The sequence below is a fragment of the Canis lupus genome, chromosome 14 (genome assembly GCF_011100685.1).
Source record: "Canis lupus familiaris isolate Mischka breed German Shepherd chromosome 14, alternate assembly UU_Cfam_GSD_1.0, whole genome shotgun sequence".
NCBI classification, from domain to species: Eukaryota; Metazoa; Chordata; class Mammalia; order Carnivora; family Canidae; genus Canis; species Canis lupus.
This window is the reverse complement of record NC_049235.1, coordinates 4,109,321-4,131,329: the sequence shown is the minus strand read 5'-3', so window position 1 is coordinate 4,131,329 and position 22,009 is coordinate 4,109,321. Positions and strand designations below refer to the sequence as shown.

At 38.0% G+C, this 22,009-nt stretch overlaps 1 protein-coding gene across 3 annotated transcripts in view; it reads right to left on the bottom strand.

Annotated features, from left to right (window-relative positions):
* Window positions 1–22,009, bottom strand: part of CHCHD3 (coiled-coil-helix-coiled-coil-helix domain containing 3) — a 278,196-nt gene that overhangs the window by 204,435 nt on the left and 51,752 nt on the right. For all 3 annotated transcript variants that reach the window (XR_005369286.1, XM_038556475.1, XM_038556476.1), the window contains exon 3: window positions 18,909–18,990. Coding sequence is in view for 2 of the 3 variants with exons in the window: in XM_038556475.1 (XP_038412403.1) it covers window positions 18,909–18,990 (82 nt within the window). In the remaining variant the exon portion in view is untranslated. The remainder of the gene's footprint in view (window positions 1–18,908; window positions 18,991–22,009) is intronic.

Genomic DNA, 22,009 nt, shown 5'->3' with positions numbered 1-22,009 from the left:
TTCAATCAAAAAAAAAAAAAAAAAAAAAAAAAAAAAAAAAAAAAAAAAAGGTTAAATTCAATCATTAATGTGGGGCCCTAATCTGATATGACTGGTGTTCTTATAAGAAGAGGAAGACACACCAAAAATGTTTTGAACATGGAAAAAACTAGATGAAGCACAGAGGGAAGTCAGCCATCAGCAAGCCAAGAAAACAGGTCTTGGAAGAAACCAGATCTGACAACAATTTGATTTGGACTTCCAGCCTCCAGAACTATGAGAAAATAAATTTCTATGGTTTCAGCTACGCAGTCTGTGGCATTTTCTTATGGCAGCCATTGCAAACTAATACACCATCTCCTGAGGAAGAATGCCAAGAGTAGCTTCAGAGTCCTAGAAAATAAGACTGACTGCATTGCAAAAGTGGGCCATGAAAGGAAAAGGAGAGTTTCAGAAAAGCTAGCTTATAAGAAAAGATAAAACTCAAATGGAACCAAGATTTAAAACAGTATCCAGCATAGAGGTCAGGGTAACTTGCTTCTTGGTAGAACATGAATTATGATATATGCCCAAAAAGAGAACGAGAGCAGTAATTTAAAACACTGGGATAATTAAGTAGCAGATGAAAAATAAGTAAAAAAGCAGTGAAAAAGGAAAACAGTCTCTAGACCTGGGGTAGGAAAGGAGAAAGACAAAAAGCTTCTTTAAAGTAACACAATACTTTGCACTGAAGAAAATTTTCAAATGTATGTACTTTTTATTTTGGCTCAGTAATTTATGGAGTCTAATCACCCCAATACAGCAAACTGAAGAAAGTCTGTTTGGGTTCTCCTGGTTAAATATCTGCATCACATCTCCACTGTCGTACTTGCAAGAAGAAGGAAGTTTATTCAAGAGATTCATAGCTATAGTAGAAGTAGCTGTGGTAATAATTGTCATTACTTTTATTATTAAAAATAGCATTATTATAAACGTTTATAGGGCCAATGCAATTACATTATTTGATCTTCACAATACTAGGAGACAAGTTGGATTATATTCTTTCATAATTGTTTCTGTGTTTTTAGAGAGAAGTTAATTCTGTGAATTCACCTATATTCAAAGAGTTAATAAGTGGGCAAAGAAAGACCAGAACCCCTGTCTTCTGATTCCCAATTGTGGATTGCTTTTTGTGTAAAAACACACATGCTCTGGCGCACACAATGAAATCTCTTCCATCTCTACAATACCATTTCCGTGTTTATTATATGCACCCACACACATGATGTAAGGGTGAAATGCATGCACATCCCTCAGCTCCCCCTCACTACTGGGTGAAGCTGAATGTCTAACTTGTCTTCTGCATCTGCTATTAGTCTGTAATCAAGAGAAGCTCCAGCAAAAATATTTACTTACATGTTGTAGAATAAGATGAACATTTAAGAAAATAACTATCTACGCTAATTACAAATTTAAAATTAGGTAATTCTAGAAAATCAAGATACAAAAAAATTCACAAAAGTGTAACCAATGCAATTTTTTTAAGCCTAGACTTCAGTCACCCACTTCACTTGCCACAGGTTTTTCATTTCAATCTTCAAATTTATTTGATTTTCCTTTCATTTCATTTTTTTTGTAGCAACCCAAAAGCAAACACTGTGTTATCCTTTAAAAGATGAAAGTATGGCCAAATTCAATATTCAACAAATATTTATTTAATGCAGCCTGTGACTAGGGCATGGTTTACAAAGCTGGACACATCTGAAAGCTAGTTTACTTCTTCTATTAAGACCTGATCTTAGGACATCATCATACATTCGTAGATACAGCGTGGTGTTGATTGGTTGGCCAAGTCACATTTAGGCCAGATCCACTGTGGCAATTTTAGAAAGACCAAGTTCATTCCAGGGCTCCTGGAGCCTACTAGCCACACATTGGCTCTCAGCAGCTGCACGCAGGTCTCTGTACCAAGTTATTACATTGAGAGACAGCTAACAAGAGATTAAAACTGAGTAACAGTTTAAACTACCTTTTTAGTCTCTACTGACTAAAGTATCCAACAGGGGCTCAAACTCTCATCGCTCCCCTTCAGTAACAACAAGACCAACAAAAAGACTACTGCATAACACTAAGAACTACCCATGTAAAATTAATGAAAATACTAGCCAAATAAACAGAAGGTGTGATCATATGGGCTAATGTAACACTGGTTTTACTACTACGTTCCCAAAATCTGCAAGAGTAAGACAAACGCAGGACGAACTGGTAGTAAATGAACTAGCACAATTTCTTGAAGGTATGTTGGCAATAATATTTTGTATCATTTTTGACCAAGTAATTCCACTTGTAAAACTTAACCCTAGGAAATAACACTGGATAATACTATAATAGGAAAGGAAATAACACTGGATATGTGTAAACTTAATAAAAAGGATATTCAAAGCAGTCTTCACGGTAGTGAAACATGTTTATTTATTTGGAAGGCTAAGGGTCTAACGGTAGACTACCATGAAGTTATTTAATGACAAAACATCCACGACACACCTTAAGAACAAAAGTAAATCAGCTTAGGAAAACAATAGTGACAATATGACACCACTTCTGTTATTTCCCCTATGTAGGTGTGTCTGTGTTCCAAAATAATTACAATGGTTTCTTATGAGCGGTGGGATGGTGGCAATTTTCATTTTCTTCATTTTGTTTAGCTGCTTTTCTCTGATTTTGCACACCGTGCACATTACTTTGGTAATTAGAACAAAACACTTCTTACTACTGTGTGCCTTCGACTGTGCTTTTATCCATAGAATCGTCCCAGGTTCTAGGAAGACCGGATGGGTGAGGGGAGGACAGAGCACAGAAAAGCAGACCAGGCTACAAGATGGAATCGACTATGGGACAAAGTAGGATAAACAAGCAGAGGCGAGCCTGACTCTAGAGGAGTCTCTAGGAGCCAATTTCCCTTATCGAGGGCCTGTGGGGTCACCAGAACTGGGCAGAGAAGGTGGCCGTGTCATGGCTGCAACATTCAAAGACTCACAGGCTGGGGCAAACTGTTAGCAACTCTCTGGACCTCCTCAGGGACCCTGAGCTATATCTCTGCTAAGCTCTCTCCCCACCATGCTACAATACATGTCTCCCGATCTTCTGATTCTCTTAGCTTCTTGATTAATATATTTGCCCTTTCAGAATGTCCTCTAATTCATGACAGCCTTCCTGGAATTGCTGTCTGGCTTCTCAACATGTGATATCAGATGTCCCATAAACAACAGGACTATTATATTAAAACTGTGAATTAGATCCGAGCATCCCATTTCTCCCCAAGCCTATTAACTTGATGTTCTCCAGGTTGAATCTCATTTAATTTGCCATTTACAGGATAACCTTTCCAGGTGTATCTTTCAAGTCCTTCCTGCTGTTCTGGATACCTCTTAATATCTGTATGTTGGGAAAAATCATTGGAACAAGGTAAGAAAATTAATGCTGTTTTTCTCCTAATGGGAAAAACTGGAGGAGATGGGAACACAGTGCAATCAATTCAACACTGGACAACACCCCGAAGAGGGCTGCCTTCCTGACTAAACAATGAATGGCCACTCAGAAAAAGCAATGCATATTTCTGTCTCTGAAATAAGATTGATCAAAAGGGTCAGGTAAGGCAATTTCCCCTTTTTGGCATTTTACCATTAGTTATATATAGTCAAAGATAGCAGTCTTTATGCACAGAATTGTCACCAAATAGTCCCAGAACTGGCAGATCATACTACTAACGATTTTCAGAGGGAAAAAAATTCAAAATGAGACCATTCTGTCTTCTGCACACATGCAAGAAAAGCAAGAAATTGTAATGGGGGGGAGGGGGGGCAAGGGAGGCTGCAGGATGGCACATTTCTACGACACAGCAAGGCCAGGCATATTTTCCACAAAAATAAATTAAAAAATCACTTTGCCACTTCTATAACCTCTCAGTCTTATACTGTATAAGAATGATATATGTTAAATACATAAAGATAACACTCGTTGGCCATGAAAAATGCCTGAGACAAATCTAAATGACCACCATAATAAAGAATTTGATCTTTTCTTTTTTGTATTCTCCCTAGGCTTATGTCAGTAAACTAGAATAAACATGTTATTAAAAGAGAATCAATAGAAGGCTTTAAAATATACAGTACCACAAAAGGTCAAGCCCTGGTATCGATTTTAATATAACATTTTTTGTGCAGCTTCCCAAAGGGTTCTTTCCTAATACTGTTCTTCATTTTTCTCTCACTTTGCTCCCTGACTGGTGAATTTGTTGTTCTTGTCTGCAAAAAGCTGTCTAAAGCTGACTTTGCTGAGTGTGTGTCATTCCTATGACAAGCTGCTGGAAATGAAAAAACAAAAAACAAAAAAGTCAACCAAGGAGGGGAACAATTGAAGGTAGTGGGAGGATGGATACAAGAGAACAAGAAGCACAAGACAGCATTCAAATAGCAAGGTGCACAGCAACACTGACACTCAGAACAACCTGCCATTGCAGGCCATCCTGGGCTTTGGTCTCCCCGGGGACCTTGTATGGACAGATTCTTAGGAGCCAGGAAGGCTGAGGAAAGCAGAGAAAGAGAGGATCTCTCAGGATTCAGGAGGAAAACTCTCACCAAACCAGGTAAAGGACTCAAATTTTCAAAATACAAATACATGTGGCCCTAGGGTTCCTTTTGAAGGAAAACAGGGCCACCTTCCAAAGGCTCCACGGGGCTAATGAGAGGTTCATGGCTAGAGCCACAGACTTCCTGACTTCCATCCCAACACTCAAGATTCACAGACTTGGATAAAACATACTCTGGATCAGTCATAAGCATGAGTGTGTGACACAGTATATATTTTACATGTAGTTCAAATTTTCAGGTTTTAGTACCCAATAAAAATAGTCCAGAGCCCACACCATATTCTCATAATGCCACTCTTTCACTTTTAGACAATGCTGACTAAACAACAGGATGGAAAAGTAGATCGCTTTTGCCTAAGTCACCTGAAACCAAAAAAAAAAAAAATTTGCCACCTCTGGAATTAAAAATATAGTCCCTGTTTCAAAAACTGAGAGCCGATTAAGTCAACTAGAGGGGAAGACATGAACAATCACAGTTGTTTCCTAAAATCCAAAAGTTAGGGCAGCCTGGGTGGCTCAGCAGTTTGGCGCCACATTCCGTCCAGGGCATGATTCTGGAGACCCGGGCCACGTCGGGCTCCCTACATGGGGCCTGCTTCTCTCTCCTCTGTCTCTCATGAATAAATAAATAAATAACATCTTTTTTTAAAAAAATCCAAAAGTTACTGAAGAGGAACAACTGGAGAAGAAAGCAGGATTCAAATCCTTATGCTGCCTTCTATATGTTCTTGAACAAGAAACTCAGCCTCTTGGAGCTGCATTCTGACTGTAGGACAAAACTGTGGATAGCATTTGGTGTAGGGGGCCGCCCAGCTTTAGATCCCAGGGAAATGTGAAGGGCATCATCCTACAGGCTGCCACACAGACTACAGCCAGCCTGGTCAGAAGGCACCCAGGGAACGCAGAGCTAATGTACAGATGCACCAGTACAGCACCTAGCAAACAGGAGGCAATCGTTAAGTGGGAGCTGCTGTTGCTGCATGATAACTCTCCTGCCTCTTTTCCCTTTTGGACAAATTCTATCCCATTCTCATCTATTTAGCTGTAATCATAAAATATTATTTTAATTTGGTAATGCATTCTTGTTGACACTTACTACATGACAATGAGTTCTGCCCTCAGAGACCTTTATGTTCCAGGGAAGACAGTCAATCAACAGCCAAAGTGCTATGAAGAAACAAAGTAGAGACAAGGATAACCAGAGTAAGAGGACAAGAAAAAAAAAATATTTAGATAAAATGATCAAGCAAAATCTCTCTGTGGAGCTGCAAAGAACACCAAATAAGAAGAGGGAGCCAGCACGCAAAAACAGCATACAAGTATTCCAGGCAAAGAGGCATATAGAGGTTTGCAGCTGACATCGTTGTAACATTCAATGAGAGGGTGGTAAGTGATGATGCATGAGCATAGGACTATATAAAGAAAATCAGAGGCCTATAAGATCATGGAAAGGTCTGGACTTTGTACTGAATCTAATGAGAAGCCTTACAAAATTTTAAGCAAATAAACTCTCATGCTTTAAAATACATTTTTAGGGGCATCTGGCTGGCTCAATTGGTAGAGCATCCAATTCTTGATTTCAGGGTGGTGAGTTAGAGTCCCACACTGCATGTAAAGATTACTTTAAAAATATAAATAAATGTTTAAAGCACACTCTTACTGCTTTATGAAAAGCAGAACCTGGGGACAATAGCGTGTCTCCCTTGGAGTAGACTCTGAAACAACACAAGTGAGAAATGATAACGGCTTAGACCAGGGTTTCTCAACCTTAGCACTGATAGCAATTGGACCAAACAATGCTTTGTTGTTGGAGATTATTCTGTGCATCACAGGATATCTAGCAGCATCTCTGGTCACCAGCCACTCACTAGGTGCCAGGAACACCCTCTTAAGTTGTGACAACTGTAAAGGTCTCCAGCCGTGGCCAAATGCCCCATGGGTGGGGATGTGGGCAGGTAATAATATCCCCCAGTTGAGAACCACTAGCTTAGACTAAGTAAGGATGGAAATGGGGAGAGGTAATGGATTTGCAGTACATTTTAAAAGCAGAGACAGGGATGTGCTCGCTTTGGCAGTACCTATACTAACACAGAGACAGGGCTAATTAACTATAAGAGGGAAAGGAGAGCCATAAAAGCAAGAAGAATGAAGGAGGAATAATTGGTAATCAAAAATCTGATATTACCCTCAATTTTTGTTAGGCTAACATCTAAGTTTTCAGTAGTTTCAGGAAAGTGCTTTCTATGTCAAACTTACCTGGAGCTGTACAAATAACAAGATACTCACTTGGACAATAGTTTGGGCTCTTTATCTTTAAGTCTATAAAAACTGAATTGCATACTTGACAGGTATATTCATCAAGAAATACACAATTCCTAACATTTTACAATAAAATTTACTGAAATATTAATTTTCATCCACTATTTGACAGTATTTTGACAGTTTTATTTCAAAATATAGTCATGTGAATTAAAAAAACAAAAATACAAAAAAAATCCCTTTCCTTGTGAATTCTTTTCAAAACTAAATTCCTTTATTTATTGAGCTCCACAATCAAGGCAAAACTGATTGTACTGAAATCTGAAAAACATAAGACTTCAGTAAACCACATCAAAAGAGCCTCAGAGAGAACATTCAGACTAATATATAATACGTAACATCACCACGAGGCCAGAAAATAAGACTGAGACACAGTTAAGTAGAGTAGTGATGAGTATGACTTCGGATTCCAGGTTGTTCGTGTTCAAATCCCAACTTCTCTATTTTCTGGGCATGTGACTGTAAGCAAGTGAACCGCTCTGTTTTGGACACTGCATTTGCAATGTGAGTGTACCAGGAGAACAGAACCTCCTTCACAGTGCTGCTGGGAGGATTAAGTGATCAATATGTGCAAAGTGCTTACACCAGTGCTTGGGACAAAGGAGTGTTCAAAAACTGTTCACTATTACCATTGGGTCTTATTAGTTATTATTATCTAATATTACTTTTCCTAGGTGAAGTCTTCTTACATGGTGTATATGATCAGATCTCAAGCCTATCTATAAGATCTGTATACTGTGTACTTGGGAAGAGGACTACAATATAAGATTGCAAGGGGGGGAAAAGCAAGTTATACAACATTATTAGTTCAATCTCATTTTGTTCAAAACACAAACCATATAAAATATGGTTAAGAATACATTTCCCATTTGGTATGAATGTGTGAACAGTTTTCTGAGAGGGAGGGGAAGGGAAAAGATGACCAAATTTTTATGCTTCTATATTATCTGAATTTCTTCAATATATGATGTATTTCTTTTAAAAAATTTTAAACAAATAAACATCCATCCATCCATCCAAACTCAGTAGTTTGAGGAGTTACCTTTTTAAGTCAAACCTACCATGTTATGTTCTATAGAAATAATAAAAATTGCAGAAACTGTTAGGTAATGGTTTTTAAGAGGTGAAAGATTAAATGATTTGAAGAGAAACCAGAGTATGGGTAATGGTTTTTAAATTAATTGACATTTCCCATATTAAATTAGTGGATTAGTGGTTTCAGTTGCCCTTTTTTGTTCGTTTTGATTTCATTTGGTTTTAATCCATCATCCTACTGTAATTGTAGCAAAATTGTAATTCGTAGATTTTTAAGGGATTTCTGTTTTAATATAATCAGCACTTACAAAATGGCACCAAGAAATAAGGAATTTAAGCAATCCATTCTAAGAAGTTGTGAAGGAACTCAAATTTAAATCATTGAAACATTAATGGTTAATAAACTATTATTATACTTTATACTTGATGTCAAAAATCACACTACAATCACATTAATGGGATAACTTGAAAAAAATTCCAAATGAAATGGTTTAAGCATGAAGGAGCTACAGTGCATGTGTAAGGAAGCAGCTATAAATAGTATATAATAAATTGCTCACATTGTGCTACCTGCACATTACTCAATGGAGGAATTCTATATTCTAGTTTCAAAGGCATGTAGTCCTAACAGTAATTTTCTAACAGATTTAAAAACATAAGTTTGTAAACTAAATGTGACGACTTCTCAAAATACTTTGACCACTACAAAAAAGATTAATGAATACTAACAAATACTACAAACCAAAAACCCAATACATGAAGCAACAGATCCAATACAAAGTAGAATAACTGAGTCTTAAAAAAAAAAAATTTTTTTAATCCTAAAGATGAATATAAAAGGAGAAATATAAAATAATTTCCACTTCACAGTCATCTATTAAAGTAAATCCTGGGCAGCCCCGGTGGCGCAGCAGTTTAGCGCCGCCTGTAGTCTAGGGCATGATCCTGGAGACCCTGGATCGAGTCCCACATCAGGCTCTCTGTATGGTGCTGGCTCCTCCCTCTGCCTGTGTCTCTGTCTCTCTCTCTCTCTCTCTCTCTCTCTCTGTCTCTATGAATAAATAAATAAAATCTTTAAAAAAATTAAAAAATAAAAAAAATAAATAAAGTAAATCCTGTGCCTCTTTATTACTTCTGGAACAATGCAGGGCCCAAGTGACTCCACTGAACTCAGCAGAACAGTGCTGAGCACATACGTGACTCAGTGACTGGAAGCTGACACACATCTCTAAAGTTCAGGAGGCAAAGTACCACCTGCTTCCACACACCCTGCCACCACACTGAGCAATTAAGAGAAATACACCAATCTTAAGCTAACAGGAAATTCAAATTACCACCATCGCTTAAAATATGTACACAAATGAGCATTTAATAGGGAGTTATAGCCTACATAAATAAAGAATATTAACTTTAAATACAAATTCTCCAAAGATTTTGGTCCTAAAATAAAGGAAGTAGCAAGAAGATGGTCCTAGGGTAGCCCAGGTGGCTCAGCGGTTTAGCACTGCCTTCGGCCCAAGGCATGATCCTGGAGTCCTGCATCGGGCTCCCTGCATGGAGCCTGCTTCTCCCTCTGCCTGTGTCTCTGCCTCTCTCTGTGTCTCTCATGAATAAATAAATAAAATCTTAAAAAAAAAAAAAAAAAAGATGATCCTGAGCAGTTGCCCAAATCCAGTAACCAAGAACCCACAACAGGGTTGGTTTTTTTTGTTTTTTTTTTTTTTGTTTTTTTTAATGATAGTCACACAGAGAGAGAGAGAGAGAGAGGCAGAGACACAGGCAGAGGAAGAAGCAGGCTCCAGGCACCGGGAGCCCAACGTGGGATTCGATCCCGGGTCTCCAGGATCGCGCCCCGGGCCAAAGGCAGGCGCCAAACCGCTGTGCCACCCAGGGATCCCAACAGGGGTTATTTTTGAGTGATCTTTTATTTACTATGGTTTAAATGTGAAAATCCAAGTAAATGCTTGTTATTCTTTTGCACAATGATAAATGAAAAACTTTAATGAAAATACTCCTTGTATACACAGAAAAGGCAGGATGCAGGATGATAAAGTCCATGCACTCCATGGACTTGGGTTCAAATCCCAGACTCAGCACTTACTAGATACAAGCGTGGGCAAGTTCTTTACCTCTCAGTTTCCTTGTTTAACAAGTGGGGTAGCAGTGACACTAGGAGGATGGATGACTTAAAATACATACAGTGCTCAGAATAGTACCAAACACATAATAAAAAACACCACCTATGATCTTTTTAATTTTCTCATTTTGGTTGGGCAAATAGGTCCTGTACTTGGGAATGGTTTTCACAACAGATAATATGTGACCCCAGTGTGCATGTTCTATATGCCTGTCATCTATAAGCCATGAAGAAAGTTTCCAAAGCCAAACCGCATCTGCTTCTGGATGAGTGGGATGTAAAAGAATATGGGTCTTCTCAGCAAAATATTTAACAGAAACTTGTGACTCCTGGGTGGCTCAGCAGTTGAGCATCTGCCTTTGGCTCAGGACATGATCTCGGAGTCTTGGGATCAAATCCCACATCAGACTTCCTGCAGGGAGCCTGCTTCTCCCTCTATGTCTCTGCCTCTCTCCTACTCTGGGTCTCTCATGAATAAATAAATTCTTTTAAAAAAATATTTAACAGGGATCCCTGGGTGGCGCAGCGGTTTGGCGCCTGCCTTTGGCCCAGGGCGCGATCCTGGAGACCCGGGATCGAATCCCACGTCGGGCTCCCGGTGCATGGAGCCTGCTTCTCCCTCTGCCTATGACTCTGCCTCTCTCTCTCTCTCTCTGTGACTATCATAAATAAATAAATAAATAAATAAATAAATAAATAAATAAATAAATAAATAAATAAATAAATAAATAAAATAAAAAAAAGTTTAAAAAAAAAAAATATTTAACAGAAACTTAACATGAGCCACTTGCTTCTTTAACAGTTTTCTCCAACCAGGAAAGGAGCAGGAAGGGGTTATTACTTAAACATCAAAATGTGCCAATGTTTGGAAATATTACAATGCTGAGAAAAAAATTTACATCTGATTGCCTTTATTCCTCTTCAGCTCAGGGCTCTATCGGCAAAGCTGTTATGGTCAAGAAAGGAAAGAGGGGACCATATATTTTTCCACTGTTTCCAAAGTGAACTGCCATAGAGAGGATCTCACATTCTTTTACATCCTTCTTAACACAACATTCATTACCAGCAAGACCGGCAGATGGCTTCCAGAAAGATGAGGACTAAGGGCTCAGCCAGGGTGAGGCCCGGCCTACGTGGACCACCGTCCATCAATACAGACTTCTGGACTCACGGAAATGGACATCAGGCTGCTGCCCACTCACCTTCTAAAACAGAAACAAAACTGCATCCATCCAACAAATGCTGTTTGGATAAGATAAGTATATTCCTCACACACAAAATGTCCAAACTTGAGAGAAAATTATCCTGATCTCAGCTTTCTCAAACTAAGTCCTAATAGCATTAGGGCCTGTAAAGATGATTCCCAGGTGTCCAGGAAGGAAAAAGAGGGGGAAAAAAGACTGAAAGAACTCTACATTCCTAGTCCTAGCCAGATGGCACTTGAATCAGCTTTATATTGGAGTTCCACATTGGGCTTCCTTTGAGTAAATGTTTCATAGGATGCTGTGGGACAGTATGATCCTATCACCTCAGCACTAGATGGTGTGGGGTTAGGGGGCAGTCCAGTTCAAGTCCTGTTCTGCTGCTGAGTGAGAAACTTTACATATGACTACTTCAGTCATCTGTTTTTATAAAGCAGTGATAAACTATTAATGCTATTGTCAATGTTATGGAAGGAATGATAAATCATTTATAGAGCACATTACAAGCCCCCCTCATCCCCCAGATTGTACTGGTAATGCAGAAACTTCAACAAGAACTACTACAACCACAGAACACTCAGAAACCAATTCCTAGAAGCTTCCAAATGTAGAAATCAACTTTGGCACAAATTACTTCAAATACTAGGCTTCATGAGAGAAAACTCTGTAATTACTGTCAAAAGAAATGTGAACAAGAAGTGGCTGGACATCACTGCTGCTATTATGATTAATAAAAAAAGTTACAGATCTCTATGGCATGCTTGACTAATTCTGGTTTCCCATGGTTAATATTCCAACCATGTAGAAATAGCTCCTTAAACAGAATTCAGGGTAGGATCCTACAACAACACAGCATAGATAGGAAAGAAAATTGGCTTTGGAAAAAGAGATGTAAATAAAATACAGACTGGATAATCCAACCTTCTACAATAGTGGGTTATTGAAAGCAGTCGTCTCTATTAAAAACAGAAAAGTGCCATTTGAAGAGAAGATGAAAGTAGCAGATGGTGAAAGATTCCAATACCTAGTACATACACAGCACTTCTAATCATCTTCCAAGGAAAAATATCAGATGGCTAAGACACGATCTTCCTCTTGCAATAAGAACTGGTTAGTTCTTTATCTACTTTCAAGCAAATGTCATAGAAAAGGGATAGGTATAAAACAACAGCGATACAGTATGCATTTAAAAAGGACAAAAAGGCCGCAATAAGGAAATAATTCTATTATATTGGGATTTTTACACTACAGAAGGAGCTCTTAAATGTCAGCTCATTTAAAGGAATATTTTACAGACCATGCCAACAAGCCATCAGCTACCCTTCCTGGAACCAGACACAGGGAAATATGCTCACATCACAGCAGAGTGGTACATGTTACATCTGGACATCAGATGAAGAGTGATAACTCGAATTTCTTTAAGCACTTTTTTGCAAATATTTCTAAGTCAGAAATGAGTTCATTTGCCTGTGACAGTTGAGTGCCTTGAGAAAATATTGACTAATGGATCTTTTAAAGTCACTTAAAAACTATACTTTGATGATAAACTATTGATAAATATCAGTTATCAACAGCACTTATTCCCTGAAAACTGTTGGGTTTTCTTAATTACTATATACCTACAGATTACACACAGGTTGAAGATATGCAATTTCATAAATGCATCATTTGTGTTTATAAATGTTTGTGTTGTGATGTTTAACATGACACTACTTTAAAACAAAGGTTTATAAGTAAGTACAGTTTCTAGCTAAATGTCTTTTTAAAGGCGTAATTTGCTTTTACTTTTAACAAAACATAGCATATATATGTATATGTCATAGGACAAATTGTCCTTGCTAGAAGACTGTCAGGTTCCAGCTCCAGTGATTCAGTTGAACAAACATTTGTGAGAACTCACTACATGAAAGGCACCACACTAGGTAAATGACTTCAGACTTATGTATTTTCAATGTGACACTAACTCACAATACCCTGTTTTTCTCCAGTACATTCTTTCCTCCTTCCTTTCCCAGCTTTTTCTTTCAAAGGCTGAAAACACCAATAATAAAACTGAGATGAATTATTATTATATAGGAGTTTAAACAGAAGATACCACTGCTGTGAATTTCACTTTTAACTATAAAAAACTAAATGCACAAATAAGTTTCAAGCCCTTTTTTGATGACAAGCCCTTACCTGATGCTATAAACTGAAAAATGAATGAACTGGGTTATACTCCAACTTACACAGATACTGATAAAATTTATGACTACTAAAGCAAATTAATTATCTTAAGCCTCACAAATCTAAGGTAATTTTCCAAGTAATTAAAAATGGGCTAAAATTTCAAATGATGTTCATCTAAAAACAGCAAGCAAGTCATCTTGGTTGATGCACAGTAGTTACAACATCACGTAGCGATTCCCCTTCTTCCTGGTTTCTTGAAGAAAGGTTATTAAAGCTGAAACACTTTCACTTGCCTTTATGGGGAGAGAGGTAAAATTCAAATGCCAAAGGTCAGGGGTCAGAAGTAGTCACATTTTCTTGTTGTCAGAGATTGACTCCTGAAGGTAGGTAGGATGCAAGAAGACCACATTTTAAAAGTCTATACTCAAACTGTAGCATACTGTGTCCTGCTACAGTTACAATACAGGATGGTCAGCCATAACCAAAAATAGGCTGTAGAGAATAACAGCAAAAACAGACTGCTGACATGGCATTTACTCTTGACTCCCAATGCACCAAACAACTATTCTATCCATGAGATGATATGGTAAGCAAAACTATGATTCCAAATTAGATCCATCAATTTTACTGTGTGTACTAATATTTCGTCAGTGATTTTCGGGGTATCAGCTTGTCAACTAAGCAAACCATTAAAGATGTTCATAAAACAGAATCAGATCTAAAAATAAACTGAACTGGGATTCCATGTGTAAATATTTTCTTAGATGTGGGAAAAAAATTAGAATACTGCATATACAGTCACAGTGCTTACAACTAGCTACATGGTCACTGGTCTTAGAGACCTTTAAATAAAGCAATTTTTAATTAGGCTATGTCTGCACGTAGGTTTAAAGGGCATGGAGATATAAAAGGAAAAGTTCAGGTACATTTTCAGTGGGCTAATGAAATACCTTCAGTTTAAACAATTTCTGAATGGGACCTAAATATGTATGTCACTGCCAGGCAGAGATGCTGTAAGGGGCCTTCTGCACCAGGTGGGACATGAGCCAGACACTCAGGAAGTCCTTTCCAACCTGGCAGACATTCCAGCCTTCAGTGTGTGGACTGTACTGGCAGCATGCAGTTCCAGAACCAGTCTTCCATGTTTTCGCCCGCCTGAAAGCAACTCACAATTGCTGTCTGCCGCGCAGCAGTCATGCACAGTTGCCACAGCCTCTGGGTAGCATCAAAATTTGCACAACTGGTGTGTCAGCAGCCTGGAAAAATTCCGGGGATGACAGTGGAGTGATCTTTCAAGGAATGCCGTGATGCCAAGGTTTGGATGGTGCAGAACAAGAATATCAAGACCCTGAATCCAAGAGTGATTTAGAAGAATCAGACCCGGTGTGAGCAAATTTTAAGAAGCCCTTCACCCTGGGTTTCTCCCTAGCAGCACTAGTGACATACTGAGCCAGATAATTCTTTGTCTGGGGTGGGGAGGTGGTTATCCTCTGCATTGCAGGACATTTAGCAGCCCTGGCCTGGACATGCCTGCTAGATGCCAATAACACCAGGCAAGTTGTGATAGCTAAAAATGACTCCAGATGTTGTCTTTTGTCTCCTGGGGACCAAAATCTTCCCCCCTGAGGACCAGAACACTGTCTTCACCTATTTATTTTGCTTACATTTTCCTTTTTCATGAATACACAAAGTGATAGGTTTTTTAAAAATTCAAGTAAATCTTAATGAGCTCTTTCAAAAAAAACTTCTAAGAGATAAACCATTATGCTATAATTTGCAGCAATTTCCTTCTTAGTGGTACACCAAATGCTTCTTAAAATCGATGACATCTTCAATTCAATGAAAATGAGCCACCCACCACCATCCTTTCCATCCTTTCCCCTTGTTGTGCAACCTTCATCATGACTTCCTTCTTCCCCACTGTGAGTTTTAGTAGTACCCAGTTCTTCACGAGCTTATGTCTGTCTTTCTTTTGATTCTTTTGAGCTATCCTTTATGCTCCTCAAAATGTTCTTGCTTCCTAAGTTAACCAGAGGTAAGTTTCAGTCTTTTGACCAAAAATCCAACTGAAAGAAAGGTCCTTCTTTAAGCTAGCCTGATAGAAGACCTTTCAGATTATTTCCCTGCCATGAAGTCAGCTTATTAGAAAGACTGTTCCTTTACCATTCACCACACAGGCGAAGTGAATGGGGCAGAGATGAAGCCAGAATTGTTGAAACAGTGTGATGGGTCTTGGGGACTCACTGTACTCTTCTCTGGTTTTCAGTGTGCTTTAAAATGTCCATAATAAAAAGGGTAAACAAGAATAAGAAATATTCTGTAAGGAAAAAAAATATGATTTCCAAAGTCCTCTTCACACAAATTTGGTTCCTTATGTGTTATGTGCCGATCTTAAGAATTCACTATGGTTACATGGGCACCTGGACTAGCATACAAGTAACAGGACAACAGCACAAGAAACTATTCTCTAAAACAGCTTACAAGGCTTTATTCAATTAAGGCAACACATACAATAATGTATTAAATGCTTCATGACTCCAAAAACTTGCTTTTAAAAGACTACATACAGGGCAGCCCAGGTGGCGCAATGGTTAATGCCACCTTCAACCCAGGGCCTGATCCTGGAGACCCGGGATCAAGTCCCACATCGGGCTCCCTGCATGGAGCCTGCTTCTCCCTCTGCCTCTGCCTCTCTCTCTCTCTCGCTCGGTGTCTCTCATGAATAAGTAAATCTTTAAAAATAAATAGATAGATAGATATATAGATAGATAAATAAATGACTACATACACATCAGGGCACCTGGGTGTCCAGTCAGTTAAGTATCTGCCTTCAGTTGAGATCACAATCCCAGGACCTAGGATCCAGCCCCCTGTAGGCCTCCCTGCTAAGTGGGGAGCCTGCTTCTCCCTATACCACTCCCCACCTCTGCGTGCCCTCTCTCTCTCAAATAAATAATATCTTTTTAAATAAGTGAATGAATGAATGTGAATGAATGAATGAATGAATGATAAAAGACTACACATAAAACTTTCTTAATGCAGGGCTCCTGGGTGGCTCAGTCAGTTAAGCATCTAACTCTTGATTTCAGCTCATGTCATGATGTCCAGGTCATGAGATCAGCCCCATGTCAGTTCCACACTGGGCATGGAATCTACTTAAGATTCTCTCATTGCCTCTCTCTCTGCCCACCCTCTGTGTGTGCTGTCTTGCTGTCTCTCTCTCTCTCTCTCAAAAAAAAAAATTTTTTTTAATACTTTTTCTAAAGTTTCTTCTCCAGTAGAAAAAAAAGAAAAGGAAACAGCTATTGATTCTACCAAAAACTATCCTATAAATGAACACACACTTTTTGCCAAGATTTGACAGGAGAAAGTTTTCACGAAGAAGGCTTCAAACGAAATATTTTTTCTTAAGAAAAAATAATAAAAAGGGTGTATTACCCTCTACTCTCCTTAAAGGTGATGGTAAATAAATTCCTTATCAATAGTCATTTGTTCAGTTTACAGGGAGGCTGCCAGCCCCAGTCCACATGAGATATGAAATTGGCTCTCACTGGCACCTTTGATTCATCTCATGTGCCCTTTACCCTTCCATTGACCAAGGTAGAGCAAATGGGAGTTGAGTAACAAAGGGCAAAAAAACACCATAAAAACAAAACACCACAGTAAGAGGTATTGTACCATATGGGAAGAAAGGAAGATAAAAATCCTATGTGAAATATAATAAGCAAAGTAAATATGAGTCTAACCAAAAAAGCCTTATTAAAATAAAATTCAATTAAAAATAATAAAATTTCAAAGACAAGAAATTCTACCATAACATACCGATTTTCTTTGCTTCTTAATGAAAATAGTCTGAAATTTTCTGAGTATTTAAACTTCACTCTCTAATTATATACTCCATCAACCTAACCCAATTAAGTAATTATAAAGTGCTGCGTAAGAAACTACTGAAATATACACACAGACCCTTTTACCAGGACTAATTACATCTTGATTTTTTTAAAACCCTAAGCCATGAGCCTTCCTGAGAAAATGGTGGTCTTAATCTAAAACTTATGTCCTGTCCCACACATTTCAAGCAAATTAGTGGTAGCTTAGCACTTTGTTAAAGGGAAAGAAATATTAGAGAACATTTTTCAAACCCCTCAGTTAAGAAATAAAAGCTTTAAGGCCCAAAGAGGTTAAATTATATGTTAAAGGTCCTGTGGTCAATGAGGACTAGAATCCAAGTCAAAGACTTTACATTTGGCTCTCTCAAACAAAATAGTTAAGCAATCCAAAATAAAAACAAATATATACTAAGCATCTACACGTGGTAGGCATGTGCCTAGTATTCACAGTAGAAAGACATTCACATGATTATATAATAAAACTCTTTGCTACATGCAAATTCCAGAAGTAACACAGATGGGAAGCACTTGACTGTATCTTGGATCAAAATGTATTCACATATTTTTATAAGTATATACTTTAAATCTTTAAAAGTAGTATTTTTTACCAAAAAAAAAATATTATCATGCTGTTTTGAACATTGCTTTTCTTCAAATTATTGCTTTTCCACATCCTTCTGAATCAGCACATAAGGAACCACTTGACTGTCTGATATTCCATTGTAGGCATGTATCATAATTCATTCAGCCAGTCCCCATAATGGGCAACCATTCCAGTTTTCTATTATTACAAAAAACACTTCAGAGAACATTCTTTCAGCTGTAAGTAGTAGTATTAGTAATGACAATAATTGCATTGATGTACAAAAGAATAAAATGATCAAGAATAGAACAGAATTATGGAGGATCTTATTTTTCAACCTTACATATTTCTGCAATGTCTTCAGCTTTTTTAAGTGAGGACATTACTAACTGGTGCTATATGTTAATATGGACACTATGCGAAACATATGACTTTCACTGTGAGCAACAATATTGTAAGCCTTAACACCCATTGTAGACTGTACAATTTTCGATCATAAAGACATCTGGTGAAAGAAACTAACTAGTCTAAGAAATGCCTGGAGAATCCTCAAGAACTACTTCTTACATACTAAGAAAGTTCTCAGTAATCATACAGCTAAGAACCACACAAGAGATATAATGGTCATAATCCGGGGGCACCTGAGAGGCTCAAGGGTTGAGCATCTGCCTTCGGCTCAGGTCGTGATCCTGCGGTCCTGGGATCGAGTCCCACATCAGGCCTGCTTCTCCCTCTGCCTGTGTCTCTACCTCTCTCTGTGGGTCTCTCATGAATAAATAAATAAAATCTTAAAAAAAAAAAAAAAAAAAGCACAATCCAAAACTGAAAATGGCCACATTCATATACTCAACACATTCTGAAGTTCAGCCAAACACAATACTGGGTCTTATTACAATCATTCTCCAAAGGTGTTTCATAATTATGACCAAAGTCCACCAAAATCTGTCTCCGATACCACAAAACTCACCGTTTCTGGTTTTCAGACTCTTTCCTGGCTTGCTCCAATGCCAGCTCCTCAGCTACTCTTCTCTTCAATTCTTCATCAGAAACTAGGATATAGAAAGAGTGGGAAGAGATTAAAATCAGTGATTTCTTAAATATAGAAGCAAGAAAATACTCCAGAAAACAAAGCTGAGACTGGATCTTAATGGGCAAAGTTCTGCCAGCTGGTCAGTCTCCTTGGAACTACCCAAGCACTGCAGAAAAGACCAATTAGTGCACTTCATGAGTAATTTAATCAAAAGGTCCCTGGTGACCTAGAAATTTCCACACCTGCCAAAATGTATAATAAACTCAAGGAGCTGCTTACTGCCCAGTGGGGACTGAGCCATTAAGTACAAATTCTTTAAAATGATGTCCTATCATTAAAGTCTGACAATCACATATAAGGGGAGGAGATGCTGTAAGAAAGGGACTTCAGACAGGAAAATGACACCGAACTATTCTCATTTTGATAATTAAACATTTCAAAAAGCATTTTTTTAAATAGGCTCCACACCCAGCATGGGACTTGAACTCACAACCCTGAGATCAAGACCTGAGCCAAAGATCAAGAGTCAGACACTTAACCTACTGAGCCACCCAGGTGCCTCATATAATTACTTTAAAAAATCATTTGTGACAGGAAGAAAATCAATTGTATTTACATACATTTTTCCATAATTTATGAAAAAAGGCATTTATGATTTATGAAAATTTTAAAGCCATATTTTTTGGAAAATATGTCATTCAATGTCAAGTGCCAACAATTGGAGAGAAACACAGAAAAGTGCTGACAGCTGGAGCTTTCTAAATATGTGGTGACTTGATTTGAAACATCTGGTCTTTCCAATTGGAAGATGTTGTATGATATGCTTTGTAAAGATTCTTACAGCAAATAAAATAGACAAATTTTATATGTTCCTTAAGAGTCTTCCATAAAAAATAAGCAGAGACTATCTCCATTGTGCTAGAAACTCACCACCTAAAATCATGATGAGGAAAGCACCAGAAAAGCTTGGGAGAATCTATGAATACACACAGGACCTAAGAAGTATTTCAAATGGTGGAGTCTATGAGGTGGAAAACCAGCAGGACACTTTATTTGATGATCTCCACATTAAAGTGCCTTGCTTCAGGGCATATGCAAAAACTGAATTACAACAAGGTATTTTAAAATTTAGCTGACACTGGACAATAACAATGAAGATATGGGAAAAGTCATAAGGACATGTTCTCTTAGGTGTGGGATTATCAGAAAACAACAATAGAACCAAAGGACACCATCAAGGTGAAAAGACAAACCCATTGAATGGGAGAAAATACTGGCAAAGATACAAGACTTGTATCCAGAATACACAAACAAAAAGACAACAAATTTAAAAATGGGCAAAGGACGGAAACAGGCATTTCTCTAAAAAAAAATAATACAAGTTGCCAATAAGCACATGAAACATGGGTCAATAGCACCCATCATCAAAGAAATACAAATCAAAACCACAATGATACTCCAATTCAAACCCAGTGTAATCAAAAAGACAAGCAATAATTAACAAGTGCTGGTGAGAATGTAAAATGAAGTGGCCACCACAGAAAACACTCTGGCAGTTCCTCAAAACGCTAAACACAGTTGCCATGTGATCTAGCAATTCTACACCCCGGCACTGTATATACTCAAGAGAACTGAAAATATTTACAGCAGCATTATTCACAATATTCCAAAAGTGAAAACAACCTAAATGCCTATCCACTGATGAATGGGATAAAAATGTATATCCATCGCGATAAAGCTGTAAAACGAAAAAAATAATATAAAAACAGAAAAATAAATAAAAAATAAAAAAATAAAAAATAAATAAAAAATAAAAACAGAATAATGGACAAGGAATTAGAGAAAGGAATAAATACTAGTTGAGATCTAATCCCAGCATGGCCATCAACAACCTGGAGGACCTTGGAGGGAAGTTCCTAGCTTCTCTGTACAGTTTTCTGCAAAAGGCTGTTCTGCTATGGACATTCTCCAGGGTCCCTTTGAACTATACACTATGCTGCTGTTTGGCATCTCTCCTACTTCACAGTCTGTAAGATGAGAAAGATACAAGTCTCAGCTTTGAAAAGGTCACATAAAATCAAGAAAAAAAAAAAACTAGAACAGAGAATTCTGTCTGCATTCAGGCAAATCTTAAAGCTTTTTTCAGTATTAAAGATTTAAAATAATACAAACGCCAGCAGAGAAATTCAGACAGGGTAGCCCGGGTGGCTCAGAGCTTTAGCGCTGTCTTCAGCCCAGGGCCTGATCCTGGAGACCCAGGAACGAGTCCACTCAGGGTCTCTTCATGGAGCCTGCTTCTCCCTCCCTCTCTCTCTCTCTGTCCCTCATGAATAAATAAATAAAATTTAAAAAAAAAGAAAAAGAAATTCACAGACAGTAATAGCTCAGCAAAGATCCGAATGGTCTTTGTTTTTCCATCAGCTAGACTTTGATCAATCAGGTAACCTACCCAAGTTCTGATTTTCTCATGCAAAACCAGGATCTGCTGGGTTACATGGGGGTCAGCTGGCTATGAAGTTCTAGACTATGCACTCTACAAAGTGATAATTTTCACCTTTTCAGCTACCTCTCATAAACAAGCAAAACATCACACTACATTTTTTCAAGTTGCTCACAGCTGGTAGCTCTAATTAGTAGCAAACATTGAACAAATATTTAACCCAACTGATACTACACAAACTATAGTCTTTAAGTTTGCCATACCAGTTAGAATCTACAGAGTGAGGCTGATATGTATAATCAGACCGCTTCCCCCTGGATTTTTTTCAGATCACCACAGCAACATTTTTCTCAGGCAAAATTCAATCAAAATCTCAATCACAATTCAAATGAATTTCATTCAAACAATTAAAACTAGGCTTCGGTGAGAGCATACCAGCTCTGAGTATGCAGCAATGGGATCCGTTTTCTCAGTGAGCTGGTAACCCCATGTCTTCATAGTGCATTTTACGTCGTTTCTTTAGGGGCTTCCTACTACGGGAAAAGCCAAAGTTAGCAGAGAGCTTTTTATGAAGATGTGATAAACCTAAAATGGAACA